Source organism: Lupinus angustifolius, unplaced genomic scaffold (genome assembly GCF_001865875.1).
Source record: "Lupinus angustifolius cultivar Tanjil unplaced genomic scaffold, LupAngTanjil_v1.0 Scaffold_16_110, whole genome shotgun sequence".
Taxonomy (NCBI): Eukaryota; Viridiplantae; Streptophyta; class Magnoliopsida; order Fabales; family Fabaceae; genus Lupinus; species Lupinus angustifolius.
This window is the reverse complement of record NW_017718958.1, coordinates 94,719-117,033: the sequence shown is the minus strand read 5'-3', so window position 1 is coordinate 117,033 and position 22,315 is coordinate 94,719. Positions and strand designations below refer to the sequence as shown.

At 35.7% G+C, this 22,315-nt stretch overlaps 1 protein-coding gene and 2 pseudogenes across 1 annotated transcript; all 3 read right to left on the bottom strand.

Annotated features, from left to right (window-relative positions):
* Positions 1-3,155: 3,155 nt before the first annotated feature.
* Positions 3,156-6,431, bottom strand: LOC109338000 (annotated as a pseudogene).
* A 3,618-nt stretch (positions 6,432-10,049) lies between these two features.
* LOC109338008 lies at positions 10,050-13,929 on the bottom strand (annotated as a pseudogene).
* A 2,285-nt stretch (positions 13,930-16,214) lies between these two features.
* LOC109338006 (glycine-rich cell wall structural protein-like) lies at positions 16,215-17,150 on the bottom strand. Its single transcript, XM_019575128.1, has one exon. It carries the CDS (start codon positions 17,148-17,150, stop codon positions 16,215-16,217), a length of 936 nt encoding a protein of 311 aa, XP_019430673.1.
* Between the last annotated feature and the right edge of the window lie 5,165 nt (positions 17,151-22,315).

The following is a 22,315-nucleotide window of genomic DNA, read 5'->3' as shown; positions in this document are numbered from 1 at the left end:
GCGGGGTTAACCAGTGCCAATTCATGGAAGGTTACGAGGTGTTTACATGATAGGAAGGTGATCATACTCATTGACAGTGGGGCCTCCCACAATTTCATCTCATCCCAGTTGGTGGACCAGTTGCAGCTTGGGATACAAGCTACTCCCAAATACGTGGTGGAAGTGGGGGATGGGCATCGCATTCACTGCCAGGGAAAGTGTGCTCAGGTGAAGTTGGAGTTGCAGGGGGTGGAAGTAGTCCAGGAATTTTATCTGTTTGAATTAAAGGGGGTAGATCTGGTTTTGGGTCTGGAATGGTTGGCTAGCTTGGGGGAAGTAAAAGCAGATTTTGGCAAATTGGAGTTAACTTTGCAAAGAAGAGGAGGAGTTCATAAAATTAAAGGGGACCCATCTCTTACCAAGACTCTACTTCCCCTAGGAGCCTTCATGCAGGTATTGAAAGAAGAAGGTGAAGGAATTATGTTGCATTATGATGATCCAAAAGATATATCAGAAATAACTACCTCTGTTCTAGCAAGGGTGGAAGCAGCGCTGCAATTGTTTAAGGGAGTTTTTGCAGATCCTGAGGGCTTGCCTCCTATGAGGAAGCAGGATCATGCCATCTACCTAAAGGAAGGAGCAAACATACCGAATTTGAGGCCTTACAAATACCCTCATTACCAAAAAACAGAGATTGAGAGGTTAGTGACAGAAATGCTGCAAGCAGGGGTGATAAGACCTAGCATAAGTCCTTACTCAAGTCCCATTATTTTAGTTAAGAAAAAAGATGGAGGTTGGAGATTCTGTGTGGACTACAGGGCACTTAATAAGGTAACTATTCCTAACAAATTCCCCATTCCTATCATAGAAGAATTGTTAGATGAGTTAGGGGAAGCCCAGATTTTTTCAAAGTTGGACCTGAAATCTGGATATCACCAAATTCGGATGAGGGATCAAGATATTGAGAAAACAGCATTCAGAACTCATGAGGGGCACTATGAGTTTATGGTTATGCCTTTCGGATTAACCAACGCACCTTCTACCTTCCAAGCCCTAATGAATGAGGTGCTAAAGCCATTTCTTAGAAGGTTTGTCCTAGTTTTTTTTGATGATATTTTAGTGTTTAGTAGGGACTTGGCAACACATGAGGAGCATTTGAAACTGGTCCTAAAGGTGATGCAGGAGAATGAATTGAAGGCAAATAAAAAGAAATGCATGTTTGCTCAACTCAGGCTGGAATACTTAGGCCATGTGATTTCAGGTCAAGGGGTAGAAGCTGATCAAACCAAGGTAGCAGCCATGAAATCTTGGCCTCAGCGCAAGGATTTAAGGGGATTGAGAGGATTCTTGGGGCTTACGGGTTACTACAGGCGTTTTGTGAGGGATTGTGGCAAAATAGCCAAGCCCCTCACTGATCTGTTGAAGAAGGATGGATTCCTCTGGAATGACCAAGCCACTATTGCTTTTGAGGCATTGAAAACAACCATGGTACAACTTCCTTTATTGGCTGTCCCTGATTTCACCCAGACATTTGTTGTTGAAACAGATGCTTCCAGTAAGGGCATTGGGGCAGTCCTGATGCAGCAGGGTAAGCCTCTAGCCTTCTGGAGTCAAGGTTTGTCACTAAGAGCCCAACAGAAGTCAGTTTATGAAAGGGAACTCATGGCCCTGGTTCAAGCCATACAGCGTTGGAGACACTATTTGTTGGGAAGGCATTTTATAGTCAAGACTGATCAGAAAAGCCTTAAGTTCTTGACTGATCAAAGATTATTCACTGAGGAGCAATTCAAGTGGGCAGTAAAGTTGATTGGGATGGATTTTGAAATCCAGTTCAAACCAGGTAAAGAAAATCAGGTAGCTGATGCTCTGTCTAGAAGGGAAATGTATGCTGCTATATCCTTGGTTTCTCTACCAGAAAAGGAAGACTGGACTAGGGAGGTCAAACTTGACCCTAAGTGGAAACAACTGGTTCAGGACCTCATAGTATCACCAAGCAGCCATGAAGGGTATGAATTCAGAGGGGGATTACTGCTATACAAAGGCAGACTGGTTCTGGCACGTGATTCCAACAGAATTTCCACATTTTTGAAGGAGTGTCATACAAGTCCTATGGGAGGGCACTCAGGTTTTTTCAGAACATACAAGAGGTTGGCTAGTTGTGTTTTTTGGGTGGGAATGAAGAGTGATATCAAAAGGTTTGTAGAAGAATGTGATGTGTGTCAAAGGAATAAACACTCTACCCTTTCTCCAGGGGGACTATTGCAACCTTTACCTATTCCTACTCAAGTGTGGATGGAGATTTCAATGGATTTCATTGGGGAATTGCCCAGAGTTCAAGGGAAGGATACTATCTTGGTGGTGGTGGATAGGTTGACTAAGTATGCGCATTTTTTTGCCTTAGGCCATCCTTATTCTGCTAAGGAGGTGGCTGCGCTGTTCATTACTGAAGTTGTGAAGTTGCATGGATTTCCATCTTCCATAGTTTCAGACAGAGATCCTGTTTTTGTAAGCAACTTTTGGAAGGAATTATTCAGGTTGTCAGGCACTCAGTTGAAACTCAGCACATCATATCATCCTCAAACCGATGGTCAAACAGAGGTGGTTAATAGGTGTTTGGAGGGGTATTTGCGATGCTTTGCTGGACCAAGGCCTAAGCAGTGGATTAAATGGCTAGCTTGGGCAGAGTTTTGGTACAATTCAACATTCCAAATCTCTGCAGGAATGACTCCCTTCAAAGCCCTTTATGGTAGGGATCCTCCTTCACTCATTAAAGCTGGAGAATTCTCATCTAAGGTGGAGGATATTAATCAATTAGTGCAGAAGAGAGATTTAATTCTAGGAGAACTGAAGCAAAATTTGCTGAAAGCCCAGGATCAAATGAAGAGGCAAGCTGACAAACATAGAAGAAGGGTAGAATTCCAGGAAGGGGATTGGGTCTATCTCAAGATTCAACCCTATAAACTAAAGTCATTAGCTCCTAGGCCATATGCAAAGTTGGCTGCAAAATACTATGGTCCATATCAAATTATAAGCAGAGTAGGACCAGTGGCATACAAACTACAGCTTCCTGAGCAGAGCAAGATACACCCAGTCTTTCATGTATCATTGCTCAAACAAGCTTTGAAAAACCTGCGCAGGAGCCTCAACCACTGCCTCCAATGTTAAATGAAGAATATGAGTTGATGGTTGAACCAGAAGATATCGTGGATAGCAGAGAGACACTACAGGGACAGATTGAGGTATTGGTGAAATGGGCTAAGCTAGCATCTTGCAATAATTCATGGGAGTCAGCTGCTACATTACAAGAAAATTTTCCTTTATTTCCACTTGAGGACAAGTTGTGTCTTTTAGGGGGGAGTATTGTTAGGAATAGGGGTAAACCCCTTATTAAAAACGTGTATGTTAGGAGAAATAAAGCAGAAAAGGAAGGTAGTTAGAAGTTAGTTAGATAGGAAAGGTTATAAATAGAAAGTAGAGGAGGAATAGGGGATTATCTGATAATTTGGGAGGGAAAGTAACTGACGGAAGAGTCAGTTATCCATAGGGGAGGGAATTACTGTTGTAACACTGAAATTCTAAGAAAGTAATACAAAATTCATTCAAGATCAGTTGAAGATCTTGAATTCATTCTTCTCTTAATTCTAATTCTTTCTTCTGAAAAATCCAGTTCTAACAAACCAACTTATAAACTATCAGCATGTATGGGAGATCAGTGAAAATAAAGAAGCTACAGTTTTGATTGTTTCTTGGAACCTCGACTTGCTATGAATTCCTGCATCTTCCTGAATTGCTCTTTCGTCATCCCGTTGTAATAATCATGAGCCCTCTCCTAAAATTTAGAACACAGTTGCAAAAATTCATTACAAATGCATAAAAGTATTGCAAAACTTCATTACAAATGCATAAAAATAGTTTTTATACATATAACACAAAGCTATCAATGCATACAAGAAGAGGAAGATTGCCAAGATGCAGATAAGATTACTGGTTACACAGAAAACAACAATGCAACGGATAACAAGTAGATACCCCACTGAAAGAAACGGTTGCAAGTGGACTGAAATAATATGTAATCGGATATAATATAAGTGTAAAACAAAACCCTTTTCTATTTTTTTCGAATAATAATGCTAACAAGTCAGATTTTGAACGAATTATGTTAAGTTTTAATTGCCCTTTTCTATTTGGAACAAATTACCCTTTTCTATAGGGGAATTCCTTGATTGAGGTCTTTAATTGCCCTTTATTTCTCTCATTAGCTCACATATACACATTTTTCATATAATAATTGACCCAACAGTGCTAAATGCTCATCACCACGATGCTCAGGTGTAATTAATGTTTAAAATCATTCTTTTTGCATACCTACATTCTATTTCTTCTACCTCGTGTGAGCGGATGAGTCTAATAGTTGTATAACACGAATAAATCTAGCACTAACTTTGTTATTTCTACATCCCAAACCCATACACCTATCCTACATTTCCCACTCATATAGAGAAAAAGAAAATTCACCTTCACTTTTCTCCATCTTTACTAAATATCCTTTTCCCAAAAATAATAGGTATAAAGGAAGGTCTAATGGTATGGGTGTAGAATAACAGCATTAATCTAGCACATCAAGATCCTGATTATGTATATCCAATTACAATTTTTAAGTTCACAATATTGACCGGTATTTATAATTAACGTTCGTACACCATATATCTGCTGAGAATTTGAAACTTTCCCATGTGCACTACATTTTATTCTTTCACCTTATCATCATGTAGTATTCTCAGCATCAACCAATATGTTGTCTTATGTAAAAAAATTACTTAAAATGATTCAACACTCACCTTTTCAAGTGATAGAGCACGGCCAAGATCTAGTTTGATGCCATCATTTATGACAGACTTATACCTTAACACCATGTCTTGATTATTTTTCACAATTGCATCTGCAATTTCTCTGCTTTTCTTCAACAGTTCACCCTCTTCAACAACATGGTTCACAAGACCCAACCTTTCAGCTACTTCTTCAGTCAAAGGCGCGGCTGTAAGAGATACCTCACGGGCTTTATTGACACCTATAATGCGGGAAAGCTTCTGAGACAAACCCCATGAAGGAAATATCCCAAACCTGCCACCATCAGCAACAGAGATTAAGATAACAAAGCAAGAAACTGTCTGAGGGACAAAGCTTAAGAGAACTGTGACAATTTGTAATATCTGATTAGAACTAGTCTCACCAATTCTGTATCCACTTACAATCTCAATATGCCACTCATGCCTAAGTAATGTGAGGGTGATGTCAAGAGATATTTCTGAAGAATTAGTCTTTTATTTTACAGATGTATCTTTTTTTTGTCCAAGACCCTATGCAGTATTTAGTATTTACTATAATCCGAGTCCAGCGGTGAAGACACATATATTTGAACCTATGACCTTGCTTATGGGGATAAAACTCTAACCACTTGAACTGCAAGTGTTGATTTGCATGTATAAATCTGATTCATTATAAATATTGCTCAAATTTCAAATAACATAATCAATTAAAATCTATAGAAATTACCTAAAGCAATCAAACATACACGCATTTAAATTACTTTCACTTTTTGTTGTTGTAAAAAGTAAGAACTTGTATGACTTTGAAGAGCCTAATTATATGCTTCTTTACATATGGGGTTAAACATTGGTTAATAAGTCCACTAGACCTTTATAATAAACAATACCAAAATCACTCAAACAAAATCACATCCCACACCTCATTTGAATTACTTTAACTGAACAAAAAATCCAAATTAACAATACAGATTTTTCAAATACTGATGATATGCTATAACACAAACATGAAACACAAGTTTGAATAGGCTTAATTTTTAGATATGCTCATTTTCTTCTCTAAAATAAAACTATATACTATTATATCTATGGACATATATTTATTTATAAAGAGAAGGAAAGGAAAATTAAACCTAGTATGAGTGTCCATAAATTTAGATCCATTAGCAGCAACCAATATATCACAAGCGAGGGCGATTTCGAAGCCAGCAGTGACGGCGAATCCTCTAACGGCTCCGATTATCGGCTTTTGGCACCGTTCCATTTGCACAACCGTGTCAGTCTCCGCGTCCTTCACATCTCCTTTGAACACGTCTTCTGCAGCGGTTAGGTCTACGCCTGAGCAGAAAAGACCGGCCTGACCCTGTCAATATGATCACCCGCACCGAGTCGTCATGGTCCAGGGTCTTGAAAGCATGAGCCAGGTCAACCATCATGGCCCTGGTTAGCGAGTTAAGTGAACCAGGACGGTTTATCGTCACTATAGCCACACCGTCTGGTTCCCGGTTCACGAGTATTAGGTTCTCCGATGATGACCGGTCCATGTGGACCCAAATTGCTATTTCTGGATTTGATAGGTGTTACGAGGAGGGCACTGGGGAATGTGTTATAAAGTGTGTTGAGATTATTGGAAGTCTGATGATTGAATTAAGATTTAAGAGAATAAAATGTAACATGTAAGACTTTTGTTACTCCATCATTCACCTATTCATCATTTAATTTTCACATAAAGTACAAGTTTTATATACATATTTAATATTTAACCATCATAAAAATAATTTAAATAAATAATGGATGATATAATAATAATATATACATATTATAGAGGTAGAAATTCATAAAATTTATTCAGACAGCCCCAGTAAATTAGTTAATCGTAGAATCTAAATGATGATCCATTGCTATACAGAAAAATAGATTAAAAGTGTCAGAATATGGACTTTTGTTAAGATATATAAAATGATTATCGTGATGTTTGTGTAATTCAATTAAAACCACTTGTAAGATAACCTTATCCAGAATCCATGTCAATGATTCATTTTCACCTTCGGCTGAAACGGCATTACACTGATTAGGTGGTGCAGTATGCGGGAACGGGATCCTCTTTTCCTACAAAGTTTCTGTCTCATGTCCCAGATTAATTAATGTTTGATAACAAATCAAAAATAATAGTTTATTTTAACTTTATTTTATTAAAATAATATATTAAATTTATATGTATAAATATAAGTGAAGTGAGATATAAATGAAGTCAGCAAATTAGGATAAGTGATTTTCAGGAGGCCCATATGCCTTGTGCTTTTTTATCATCGTCAACCCCACTCTGTAGTGTAGTGCAGTGCAAGCACTGCGACCACTTCTGCAAACAGGGCAATTGTGACAGCATCATCCACTCAACTAATAAAGTGACAAATGTCATACAGTAATACACAAAAAATAATATATAATGATATTTTTTCTTTTTATTTATTATAAAATCATATTTTTACTATTAGAAATATGAAAAAAAACAATAACTTGTCTATTAATTAATAGAGATGATCATTGTTCCAATTGGGCTGGGCCTATACTCTTAAAAGTAAGTTGCTTCTATAAATGATTGGACAGTGAAAAGTGAAGTTAGCTTGCAATGAAGCTGATTTCTTTATGATCCTCATTTAATAAAGTTTGTGTTAATTAATGTTTTTGGGTATTATTTAAATTCCCCATTAATATATAAGGATATTTTTTTTATGTAAAATCATTTTATTTACTTCCTTAAATAAAATAATCACATGAATAAATTAAAATATTAATTATTTAATTAAAACAGCAATATGAATAATTATGGTTGGGATAATTATCGGTCCCTGTACTTTAGAACAACAATAACTAGGAGTTAATTTTATAGCCATGTCATTACTTATTCGATTAAAAGAATGTAAATGTTATTCTCTATCACAAGAAAGAAACATGTTAAGATAGAAAGAGTTGCGAATGTTGAGTGGCCAAATATCATTAGAATTACCATCTAGGAGGCGTTTAGCAATGATAACATCTGCAGCATCAGAAGTTCAAAATGGGTCCACATTAGTTAAAAATGTACCATGCAAATTTAACCTTCAAAACTTCAAATAAATTATTGGTAAATACAAATTAGTGCTTCAAACATACAAATTTTGTATTAAAAGTAGTACATATTAGCAATTCAAAGATATGACTTATAATACAAACTATCTATCTTCATTCCTTCACTAGAAGTTGGCATTGATTACTAAGACTTAAGTTAATTTCCAATTTTCCTCTTAATAATAAATATTTAAGTAAGTGGAGAGTAAAAAATAATTCATTCAATTAGTAAGAATATCATTTAAGTATGAGTATACAGAATATTAATACCTTCCTTTATTTGTAATCGATCTAAATCTTTAATTTAAAAGACTGATTATCTCCAAATTGAGTTAAAATTAAAGTTTTCTACGTTTTAATTGGAAAAAATGAGTTAAGACTCTCTTCTATATTGGACAGTCCAATAAAGAAATGTAAGGTCCAAATCAATTTCAGGATTAAAAAACTTTAATTAAAAATAATTTAAATATAAACCATTGAAAGTTTTTAAATGTCACATGTCATCATTTTATTTAGTACTGGACCCTCCAGTACTAGAGAGGATCTAGCTTCGCAAAAAACATGGTGGCGAATCCTAAAAATCGTGTAACCGATATTCGACTTAATATGGAGACACGACATCATCCTAGTCACATACTAAATGCTTTGTAATTCTGGAGTGTATCTTGTAAAACATGGTGGCGAATCCTAAAACTCGTGTAACCGATATTCAACCTAATATGGAGACAGGACACCATCCTAATCACATACCAAATGCTTTGTAATTCTGGAGTATATCTGATGTAAATCCATTGAGACATAATATCATTGAAGATCCTCTACATGGCTTAGGAGGACCTATGACTAGAGCAAAGACCAAAAAGGCCAAAGAAGCACTTCGACAACTCATATTTTCCACCATGGAAACAAGTACAAATGGGACCAAGCAAGAGGAGAAGGTCTTAAATTGCATTAGCCTAAGTGAAGGACTCAAGGAGGCCCACAGTTTATGGGAGGAACCACCTTGACTCCCTTAGTTCTTACATTAGTAATTAGGACCCTAAATAAGTGAGAAGTTGTCTTAACCCATATTAGCTTAGGAATTTTAATTACCATGTCTTAATTTAATGCATTTATCTTAATTGAGTTTATTTCTTTATGTAGGATTGCACGATCATGAAGTAGAGATGAAACAAGGAAGACAAGGAGCTAAAGCATGTGGCAAATTAAGGCGTGTTGGTGGAAGAAGATAGAATATGGCACAAAGAAAGCACCACATGGCTAGAAACAAGGAGGAATCAAATCTCCAATTTCCTAATCTAATTCCGGCTAACAACCTAAGTCAAGGAGGCCTTATTATGTAAAGATAAAGAAAATAGTTCCCTCAATCCAAATCATCAAAACAAATTCAAATCAGATTGGTTTCTCCTCATCAAGCATTTCGGCCAAAAGCAAATTAGACCAACTATGGAGATTAGATTAGATAGATAAAGATTAGATCATCTTTCCATGCTTTTGATTATGGCAAATCAGCCTAAGTTTTATTCTATATATAACCATGCATAGATCATTAATAAAGTACATTAAATTTTATTTTGAATAACCATTGTTAGTGGGTTTTCTCCTAGCTCCTTGACTGAGTCAAAAACCCTTGTTCTTATCAAGAACATCATTCTCTTGTGGCGAACTTCGCAAAGCTTATCAAACAAATCTCATTGTTTGTGGCGCCATATCATTTCAATTTCCCTACCACCTTCTCAAATACTTACAAACACACCAACCTACATTCTAAGCATCCAAACCATGAACAATCATTCATTCCATTCCAAACCACCATCAACCATACATACAACCATCATCAACTACACACATTCACTTCAAAACTTCATTAATTCCACCATCTAAACCGTGATAACTCCATTCCATCATCAATCATTCACAAAGTAATTCTTCAAGTCCAACCGAGACAAATTCAAGGCAAACTACAAAGCAAATAAAACAATTACAAGTACAACCAAAGCTAAAGAAGACTTTCACAAGAAACGATCCTACAATAAAGACAATCTACAAAGAGGTTGTCATCAATATCTTGAATTAATTTACCACATGTCAAAATCCTAGGTTAGCCCTGGCCTCTCCATTACATGAGAGGATCCAGACTCAATGGTAGACATCTTCATAAACAAACACTGCCCCATTCAGATTTGAGCTAAGCTCTAAATTTAGGCCCTTCAATTGGGTGTTAAAAAATTGTGCTAGATCATTGGGGAAAGTGACACAGTTATAACCAGCAGCTGGGTTTGCATCCCTCTAGCTTGGTATGCAACCATTAAGACCTAGATTTTCCACAACAATTTTTCTGGCTCCAAGATTGAATAGCCTCTGCATATGGTACAAATGTGAAGATTCCATAATTCATAGGAAAACTGTTTAGCAACAAAGATTCTTAAGTCCTATGAAATATTACAGTGAGTTGTGTTCCAAGCTTTGAGATGATGTGAAGTAGTTATTAATGAAATCATTTGAGCATATTGTGACAGAAAACAATGCCTTTCGAATAGATTTTGAGCTGAGGGAACACCAATGCTGGAAATGATGTATTGCCTTGTATTTGCAAAATTATCTTTCTGTGCACCAAAGTTGATTCTACCACCCTATTAATCATACCACATGTGCATTGTTATTATTCCATTGTAGAAAGAATTAGAGCTTTCAAAAAAAGCAAAACTTACAAATACTTGTCTAGTGAGATTGAGAATTCTACTTCCACCAGAGGGCATAATTGTTGGAACATGGTTTCTTCAAAACTATTAGTGAGAACTTTTGGGTGTGAAATCTAAAAAATTCCCAAGTCCCATATAGAAAAATTCTCAAGTCCCACATAGAAAAAAATTGAGAAAAAAAAACAAGTCTCAAGTCCCACATTGGAGAGATGAGGAACATGGAAAAAATCTCATGTTATAAATAGATGTTCTCCCCTCATTATAACTTGCACCAAGTTGAAGGCGTTTCCTCTCAACTTTTCTTTCTCCCTCCTAATACTCCGCCGACGCATTTTTGGCAACATTCTCCCCTTTTCTTTCCGTGACACTTAAGAATTGGCATGCAGCCAAAGTGAGATTTCGAGAACTGACACTGGTAATCAGTATTGTGGGTAAAGAATTGACACAGGTAGCCAAATTGTGGGCATTTCGAGAGTGTCATACTGGTAGTTAGTATCGTAGGAAGAGAATTGGCATGGGCAGCTATATTGTGGGTATTTCGAGAATTGGCACTATTAGCCATATTGTGAGAATTTTGAGAATTGGCATTGGTAGTCATATTGTGGTGGGCGTACTCGAGATTGGTTCTTACAGTGCAGTAAGAATTCGATAACAGGGATCTGGGCTGTTTTATCCTAGGGACGACGTGGTTGATAACCTACTTGCACATTTTGGGCAGTACCATGAAAGGTCTTAAAGAGAGCGACCTGGTCATGACTCAGTCAATAAATATTATTTCGTGCCATTTATAATTGTTGCAAACTACGATAACAATAATAATTGAGACCCTTAAGAATCATTGGTCCAACTGAAGTAGGTGCTAAATAAGGTGGGGTGAAATCCCTTTGAGTAAGGTATGTAGTGAATCAATATTAATTGATTGAACCAATGATGTAAAAATCCGACCGTACCGGCCGGTTTAACCGGAAAACTGATGAACCGGTCTCCTAACCGGTACGGTACAGTTGTTAAACCGACCAAGTATCAAAACTGGTGAACCGGCCGATATTTCACTAAACCGATCGGTTTACACATATATTTTTTTTTTTGAAAAAAAACTTAAAAACTTATAAACTCATTACAAGGTGACCAATCTTTCCAACCATTCTTCAACACTTCAAGGCACATGCTTCCAATGCATACTTAGATTACACCTTTTGGTTCCTAACATTCGTGTGTAATCTCAGTGACATTTGTGTAATCTTAGAGTTCTATCTGAAGATAGGATTTAGTGCAAAAATATAATATCGATATGAAACAACTTTGACTCCTTGATGTTAAATGTTAAAACTCCAAATTTATTTGTTTTGTAGAGTGAGTTATGAACTTGTGTCATTTATTTATATTTTGTGGTTGTTAAATGATACTTTTGGATTGATATATGTTTTGTAATTTAGTCTTTTAATTTGTTAAAGACTTAAAATTGTTTGTTTATGCGAATTTTGAGTAGATTATAAATATGAATTATAAATTTGCGGTTTTAAGAACACTGGATTAAACTACTTGCCATGAATACTTGGTTCCATGGAATAAATTGAATTGAAAATAAAAATAGAAACACAATAAGTATATAAAATATATATTTCATCGTAAGTTGTTTCAAATACATTAAACTAAACCAAACATATACACTACATTAAATATTTGTATGCTACGTTGGGTTATATAAAAATTGTCATGATTGTTAAAATATTTTCATCATCTTGAAAATGTAGAGTTTCCTTGGAATTTATATTACTCATATAGAGTCTTATACTAAAGTGGCTTAAAATATGAATATATGATTTGTCCAATTTGACTAATAATGCGTTGCATTATTTCTTATTTAAGTATACATTTAATTGTTAAAATATTTTCATCAACTTGAAAAGGTAGAGTTTCCTTGGAATTTATATTACTCCTATAGAGTCTTGATACTAAAGTGACGTAAAACATGAATATATGATTAATCCAATTCGACTAATAACGCATTGAGTTTTTTCTTATATACGTAGTTACCTATTGAAAATAATAGTTCACATAACAAGTCTAGCACTCTTCATACTACTAGCCATGTGATATATGTGGATGATGTTCTTATCTTCTCCAAGGGGCTAAAGAGAGAGCTTATGGTGCTAAAGAACCTTCTCATATATTATGCCCAAGCCTCTCGCCAGAACATCAATGCCTCTAAGTGTAAGTTTTTTACTAGGAAATCTACTCCTAGGAAAATTTCAAATCTCTCTTCCTACCTTGGTTTTAATGTTGGTTCTCTCCCCTTCACATACCTTTATGTCCCTATGTTTAAAGGAAAGCCTAAAAGGGCTCATCTTCAACCAATAGCTGACAAAATAACTCAGAAATTGGCAACTTGGAAAGATTCTTGCCTTTCTATCATGGGTAGAGTGGAGTTAGTTAAATCAGTCATACAAAACATGCTGGTCTATTCTTTCCACATCTATGCTTGACCTGCTCAGCTAATCAAATCTCTTGACAAAAAGATTAGAAACTTCATTTGGGCAGGGGAGAGTGAGGTTAGAAAGCTTGTCACTGTGAATTGGCAAAAGGTTTGTTCCCCTACTCATGAAGGTGGCTTAGGAGTCAAGTCTATAGCTAGTATGAACAAAGCCTATCTCCTTAAGCTCTCTTGGAACATGCTCTCTTCAAACAAAGACTGGGCTACATTTTTTAGGAAGAGGTTTGGCAGGGACTACATAGTTTCATCCAGATACTATAAATCTTCAATCTAGCTTGACATTAAAGCAAATTGGTCATCTGTCCATCTCAATTCCATATGGATAGTAGGATATGGGAAAAACATAAAATTCTGGACAAATAATTGGTTATGCTCTACTTTGGTGGATCTCTTGAACATCCCTTTGGATCTTATATCTGACCTTAAGGCCTATGTGGCTGACTTCATTCATCAGGATAAATGGACAATTCCTAGACAATTGGTGGGTCTTTTCCCAGACATTTCTTCTACAATTGCTAGGACTTTAATTCCTGTTTGTGAAGATAAGATAGTTTGGCAAGGCACCATTAATGGCTTTCTATCCCTTAAAGCTGTCTATTCCTACACCAGACCCCCTGCTACACATCTGTCTTAGTTCAAAGCTATTTGGTCAGCTGCAATACCTCCATCTAAGTCCTTCAGAGCTTGGAGATGGAAGCACAATAAAATCCCTACCGATGACAATCTTCAGAAAAGAGGATGTAATGTAGTCTTCATGTGCAGTCTTTGTAAGGGGAATTATGAATCCTCTAATCACCTTTTCCTCAATTGTGCCTTTGCTCATCATTTATGGTGTTGGCTGAATTCAACTTTCTCAATCCAAATGGATACTTCCTCTTGCTCTGCTCATTGGAAGATCTGCAATAGGGACTAGAGTCCTCATACAAAAGAGGTTAGATCCATTTGCATAGTTCAAATAATTTCTGCAATCTGGTTTTGCAGAAACAAAGCAAGGTTTGAAGATAGATTAATCCTAGTTGCAAAAGTATTGGAAAAGCTAAAGCTAGACATCTCGTTTGCTGCGAATGACTTAAAGTCCTATGCAAATATCTAGGAGGTCATCTGGAATCCTCCTATTATGGGTTGGCTAAAGGTTAACACGGATGGAGCAGCCCATGGTAGCCCTGGATTGGTGGGAGGGGGAGGGATTTTCAGAGATCATCTTCGCAGATTTGTGGGCTATTTTGGTGCCTTTTATGATATCCAAAATGCGCTTCATGCTGAGTTTCTCTATGCTATCTTGGCAATTGAATTTGCTCATGCTAAGGGCTGGAACTCAATATGGATCGAGAGTGATTCAGCTTTGGTGGTGGGAATTTTAAAAGGATCAATAAATCCTCCCTGGATTTTATCAAGCAGATGGTCTCTGTGCAAAAAGCTCATATCTTCTATGTCTTGGATAGTTTCTCACATCTTTAGGGAAGGCAATTCTTATGCGGATTTTCTAGTTAACTATGGGATCAGAACTAGAACTTTTACATAGTGGGATTCTATCCCCGGTCTAATCTTTATGGATTGTAATAGAAATTGGTTGGGGCTTCTCAACTATAGATTCTCCAACTTGTAATGGTTCATTTGATCTTTCTTTAATAAATTTATTGGGGTGCTTTAGCATCCTAGCTTAAAAAAAACAAGTCTACACTTCTTAGTGATTTTTTTATATTTTTAAGTGAGTTAATGAAAATGATTAATATTATCACATCATTTTCATTAAACTTGTATATAAATTTATCAAAATTTTAATTCCACTCATTTAATTTTCAAACTCAATTAATCAATGATTATCCTTTTCAATTAATTCATGTTTGTTTATTTTATTAAAAAATAATAATTTTTTAAAGTAATCCGATAGGACGAAAGATAAAATCATTGACGACCCTTATAAAAAGAATTAAAGATAATATATACCTCTTAAATTCTACAACTTCTTCTAACATAAATTAAGAGATGATAACTTATAGTTTCATTTTTTCATGAGCTTTTAGTTGCATGTAAAAAAATCATTTACTTTGAAACATGTCACCCGCAAAATATAATAAAATAGTAAACTAAACTCTCTCAATATTGGGTGACATTGTGAGTACTAATCCGAGAATTGAAATTGAGGAAATAGTGCTGTGATATTATGAGGGTACACATTTGTTATTCTTTTACGATAGACTTTGATGAGTCAGAAAAAATATATTTAAGTTAAAATTTAATTATTAAGTATTTTTTAGATTAAACACAAACTTATTACACATGGAGTGACACAAACTGTATAACAGCAAATGAGGATCTACTATCCTCTTGTAGCCGGATGGGGATCTGCTGTCCCCAAACATGTGCCCAACCATGTCTCCAACCATGTCCCCAATCACGTCCCTGACCAATCATAATAAAGCAAAATTGATAAAATTATGAATATTTAATTTTTTTTAACTGACATGACATAATAGAATTGGTCTATAACAGAGTTTGAGACCGGATTTGAGACACCAAAACCTTTTCCCTTGTAGCCACCCGGTTTTTGGCTGAATAGCAGAAATGACTGTCCTCACTTCGGCACAAGCTTTTATTCTCACTTTCCCAAAACATGCACTCTACTTTGTCTATGCATATTCATATTTTAACAAAAATCTTCTAGGCCACTATTAATAACAAATAATCATCTCATCAAAGGTTCATAAAATTTGTTTATAATTTATTTTTAACAAGATGATTATTTCTCTAAGATAAAATAGTAGGAATATTAGATTCTAGTTTGATACATGTGGTATATAAGTCCCATGTGTCTGTCTTTCATGGTTTGTCAATTAGCTTCATTTAAATTGATTCTTATAAAACCAGAAATATGGCAGCTTTATACTATGTTTTATGTAGTGTTTTCTTTGCTCTTTTTTGGTGACTACTGATACTATCATGTTATTTATGGACTTATGGTAGTTGTGTTTAACTCAGGTTGAAAGCCGAGACAGCATCATACAGAACTTGCATTTATTTTTCAATAATAGTTTAGTGCATGGTACATACTTACTTCAGGAATGAAGATTACAGTGCATGAAAGTATAAATATAATAGTATTTTAATTTAAAAACCACCACCAACTCCTCCACCTGCACCACCTCCAAAGCCTCCACCTGCACCACCTCCAAAGCCACCACCAGCACCTCCTCCAGCACCACCACCCGCGCCTCCACCTGCACCACCACCAGCGCCTCCACCACCTCCTAAGCCACTACCAACTCCTCCACCATTTCCACCTCCGATTCCTCCTCCTGCGCCACCACCAGCACCACCACCTCCTCCAATGCCGCCACCATTTCCACCTCCAATTCCGCCTCCTGCGCCACCACCAGCACCACCACCTCCTCCAACGCCACCACCATGTCCACCTCCAAATCCTCCTCCTGCACCACCTCCAGCACCACCACCTCCTCCAATGCCGCCACCATTTCCACCTCCAATTCCTCCTCCTGCACCACCACCAGCACCACCACCTCCTCCAATTCCACCACCATGTCCACCTCCAATTCCTCCTCCTGCACCACCTCCAGCACCACCTCCTCCTCCAATGCCGCCACCATTTCCACCTCCAATTCCTCCTCCTGCACCACCACCAGCACCACCACCTCCTCCAATGCCACCACCACGTCCTCCTCCAAATCCTCCTCCTGCACCACCTCCAGCACCACCACCTCCTCCAATGCCACCACCATGTCCACCTCCAATTCCTCCTCCTGCACCACCTGCAGCACCACCTCCTCCTCCAATGCCGCCACCATTTCCACCTCCAATTCCTCCTCCTGCGCCACCACCAGCACCACCACCTCCTCCAATTCCACCACCTTGCCCCCCTCCAAAACCACCACCCTTTCCACCACCAAAACCACCACCAGCTCCACCACCACCTCCTCCAAACCCGTCAACTAGTTCATTTTTTTGGAACTGTCTGCATTCTGCTATGCCTATCACTACTACAAATATCACAGCTATCACACAAACACACCTATGTGATTTCCCCATCTTTACTTTTCAAAAATGAGATTAATGAAAATAGAGTTTGTGATGAGAAAGCCTTGCATGAACTCATATTTATATAGTAAAGAAAAGCACATGCAATTAATACATGTACAACCTAGACTTAGACTTATGAACTAGGCTTTCGTACATTTCTGCTTTCTATTAAACATGACCAAAAAATTCAAACATGTTATATTATTGGCCGGTAAATTCATTAATGTCATGTACCATCCATCAACTACTTTAAGTACACTATTTGAGTAGTACAGCTACTAACTAATAAATACAAATATTATAGATCTACTAAGTACTAATTTTTCATGTTAAAGTTATATAGGAATGATTTTCGTCTGGGAAAAGTTTCCGTCTAAGTTTTATGTCATTTTAAATCCAATAAAGTGACTTAGTATAAATATTCAACGCTCTAGGTAAGGAATCGGGGTCAAGAATACAGTGTCATCCATTACTGTACCCTATTTTCAGTCTGAGTAAAATTTGTACGTAGCAAAGTTTACTATAAGTAGTTGCGATTGAAGTTCTGAATTGATCTAGGAGGCAAGTATTTTTATGGTATTGAACTTGTCATTCATAACTGGTAAGCTTGTCCCACCATGTGTATTATCTGTTGCTCCAAAACCATATATGGGGTTAGCATGTGAGCTTGATTTTCAGCTATCACATCAATAGGTTAATTAGTAGTTCACACAAATAAGTGTTTATGCTGGTATAAGATCCACACATTCCTCGGCGTTTATTTGAAGAACAGTTTTTTCCCACACATCAATTTCTACCTTGTAGTAATACATGTCTAAACACAAACACTAACGTTAATTTTGTTTGTCTTGTTAAAACACCTGTATACGTAAGAAATAAAAAGAAAGAAAGCAACTCTATATTGAAATATTATGTATTACTTCTTAAAATATAAATACATCACTTTCCAATACAAATTTGATTTTTATTCATTTAGGTTCTCTTTTCCAGTTGAATTGTGGTAACCAATAAAAAAATAGGAGAGTTGAGATATATAAAATGTACTCATTATAAGGTAATTTGATTTATAAGAAATAATGTTATTAGCGCTGACTATATATTGGTAATGGACTCAACTATGATGTATTAGTCCATTGTCTTATATTAAAAATGTATTAGTTCTGCCGACCATGGTATTAGCTTGAGTGATAGTTTGTTTTGTGTGGTGATTTTCTTGTCCTTATTAATATATTTTTGTTTAAAAATAATAATAATAATAATTGCGAAATACAAGAGAGTAAGCAAAAGGGAGAGAGGATTTCAATATACAATTATGCTTAAATAATATAAAGTGTATAAAAAATAAACTATGTAACTCATCTATCTAAAATACATAGACTCAATTTGCCTCTTGGTGCTAACTTGAAAATGCTCTTCACTTGGTCTCCTATTATTACTTCTTTTAAGAAGAAACTCTCTCTTTGGCATCATAAACTTATTTCTTTTGGTGGATGGGTAACTCTCCTTAAGTTGGTACTATGCTCTTTACCTATCTATTTCTTTTCTTTCTTTAAAGCACCTACTTCTGTGATAAATGAACTTGGCAAAATTCAAAGACATTCCTTTTGGGAAATGAGGGAGAGTAAAGGTATACATTGGGTAAGTTGGAAGAAAGTGTGTAGCTCTAAAGAGGGATGAGGGTTCAGAATTAAAAATCTGTATTTGTTTAATCTTGCTCTTTTAGGTAAATGGAGGTGAAGAATATTATTGGAGATAAATTCTCTTTGAGTGAAAGTGTTAAGGTCTAGATATGAGGAGAAGATATTTTATAATGATGGGTTTGGAGACCATGATTTACTCAAAAGGGGCTCATCATGGTGAAGAGATTTAGGTAAACTTGGTGGTAAGGAGCACGAAGTTAACACGGCTGGTTGGGGGAGAGTATTAGAAGGAATGTGGGTTCTGGGCATTCCACTGAATTTTGGTCAGATCTTTGGGTGGGGGGAATTTACTTAAAAACTCTTTTGTAAGATTGTTTCATGTGACTTTGGACAAAGATGAAACTATTAGCTCTTTTGGCGAATGGAGAAATGGTATATGGTTTTGGAATCATAAATGGAGAAGGAGCTTGTTTCATTGGGAACAAGAGGAAATTGACAAACTTGTAATAGTTGTTGAAGCTCTAAGACTTGTTCAAGACACTAAGGATGGTTGAAATTGGATGTAGATAAAGAAGGCCTATACTCAGTGAGTAATGCTTATAAGGTGCTTCTTCAGGAGAGTGTACCTTATGACAAGGACTTCTTTAATCTTTTATGGTCATGTAATGGACCATCAAAGATGAGATGTCTAGCGTGGATAATTGTTTGAATATAACCTTTTATGGTCATGTTAAATGTCTACTTTCTACAGCGCTTCAAAAAATTTTGTTGAATATAACCTTATGTACTACTGCGTTCACATAGAAAGCGCCACAAAAGCGCTGTTAAATGATAATTTTAAGCGCTATTGTTTTGCTATTCTGGCGTAGTGCAGAACCTCTACTCTTGGTTTGGTCTTCTTTCAGTTATCCTTAATGATGTCAAGGGCGATTTATATTTCCATGCTAATATATCGAGGATGGACAAAAGGTGCAAGAAACAATGGATATCACTATGGTTCGTCACTATATAGAATATTTGGCTGGTTAGGAACAAAATATTATTTGAAAATACTCTGGATCATATAGATGTGGTAATGAATTTAATTTTTGTGCATTCTTGGAACATTCTCAATGCATGTTTCCCTAGCTTCAAATTCTCTTTTGTGGAATAGTTATCAAACCCTTCTAGTTGTCTTCTTTTTACCATTAATGAATATTATTGCTAATCAAAAAATAAAAAATAAAAAATTTCTCGGTAGAAGTTTTTAGAATGATATTTAGCATGCATGGTATTTGATTTAGGTTTAGGTTTATTTTAATATGATTATATATTATTTAGACGGATCTAATTTAACTTCGTCATTTACTTAATATTTAATTTTGATTAAAATCATTATTATTTGATTATCCTCTAGTCCTATAAATAGAATCTTATACTCAATAGCATTTCATTTTACTTTCTCCCAAATACAAATCCCCATTTCTAATCTTGTTCATTTTGTATAGATTCTATATTTCTAATGGAATAGTCTGCAGCATATATTTCTATTAGAATCACTTTCATTTTCAAAATGAAAGAAAGCTATATGGTACTAATTAATAGAGATAGCGGGATGACAGCATCATGTGACCTAACTACCAAATTCTTAGCTAGCTGTTAAGAAAGCAATTTGAGAGAGTTTATTTCAGAATTGAAATCTAGTCTAAACTATACAAGTACAATAAATATAGTAGATCATCTGCCCAATTTTTGTTATTTTTTTTTGCCTTTTTTTATTATTGTTCTGGAGGATCGAACATATTTAAGGATCTAATAAAATTTTATACAACTACACCAAGTTCTTATTCATATATAATATGTTATTCTATGTATGAAAATGTTTATAAAGGAAATTTAATTAATAGTATATGCATTACTATTACAAAGTGTTGGGTTTATTCAAGTGTGAAGTCCCACATTGGATATGCGGGGGAGTGGAAGAGTTTATAAGAAGGAAATGTCCATGGAACTAATGCCTTAAGGTTTTGGTTCAAGACGCGGTGTCTCACTTGTGACTCTTCATTCTTCCCATACCCATGTAACAATGGAACTCCCCGGTCGCAGTCTGGTCCAACAAGTGGTATCAGAGCCGATGGTTCGGCTGGGACATGGTGGACTCAAGGGGGAGCGGACCGAAAAGTGTGTGGTACCCACACTTGAGGGGGAGATTGTTGGGTTTATTCAAGTGTAAAGTCCCACATTGGATATGCGGGGAGGAGTGAAAGGGTTTATAAGTAGGAAAGGCCCATGGAACTAATGCCTTAAGGGCAATGGAACTCCCCGGTGGTTGGAGGCTCCTCGGCCGCAGTCCGGTCCAACACAAAGAAAATGTTTAATAAAAGTGGGATGGCCACACTTACCAATTTATAGTTAAGGAATGGAGAATAAAATGACTCATTTAATATATTATAAAAACATAACTAATGTTTTAGGTTTCAATAATTTTTGTCTTTCTAAATTTGTATTCTTTGCTCCACTAATAAGCCTATTTGCTTTAATTAAACTTTGATTTTATTTAACATGATGATATTTAAGTGTGAAGTCCTACATCCTATATGAGAGGATAAGTAAAAAAAGACTTATGAAACCATTGTCTTAAGGTTTTGTTTCAAGATATGATGTCTCACTTATGGCTCTTCAATCTTCTCATGTCCAAAAGTAATGAGACTCCATGATTACGGACGAGTCCAACAACTCAAGTGATATCTGAGTTAATGGTTTGTCTAACATAATGAACTTAACGGGAAAAAGACTGATAAGTGTTTAGTACTTACACTTGTGGAGAAATTGTTACATATATTCAATTGTAAAGTCTCATACACATTGAGTGTGGAAGAATAAGTTAAAGAATTTTTAATTTCTAAAAACTCATAAAACCATTGCCTTAAAGTCTAAATCTGTCATCTCACTTGTACCTCTATGCTCTTTGCTAATGAGTCCAACATTACCAATCTAGTTTGGTCGGATCATAATTCAATTAATAAATATGGCACAAACCATACTAAAAGGAGACTCGGAGTTTGATTTGCTAATAATGTTTTTGTATTCGTTATCTTTACTAAACTAAAATAATTTTATTATGGTGTCACTCGATGTATGTAAGTATGTAACTGAACTTAGTTATTAGGATTAAGACTTATTTGTTGTTTTATATTTAATAAACTAATTAGATTTTCCTAACAGAAGTGAGGTAAAAAAAGTAAATGAAATATTAAAATTTTATTAGAGAGTTAAGTACCTAATATATAGTTATGAAATAATGTGTTTATGTTTTTCAAAGTTTTATTTGCCTTTTCAATCCTTAATTTTATATTCTTAAGGTTGATGTTTTCTTCTACACAAATTATAAGGAGATAACTTACCCTTATAGTTTGATTTTTCCATGAGGTTTTAGATACATGTAAAAACTTCATTTACTTTGAAACATGTCAACGACAAAACATAATAAAATACTAATTAAACTCCAAAAATATTGTGTTACAAGTTACAACTAGATTAATTCAAGAAATTGAA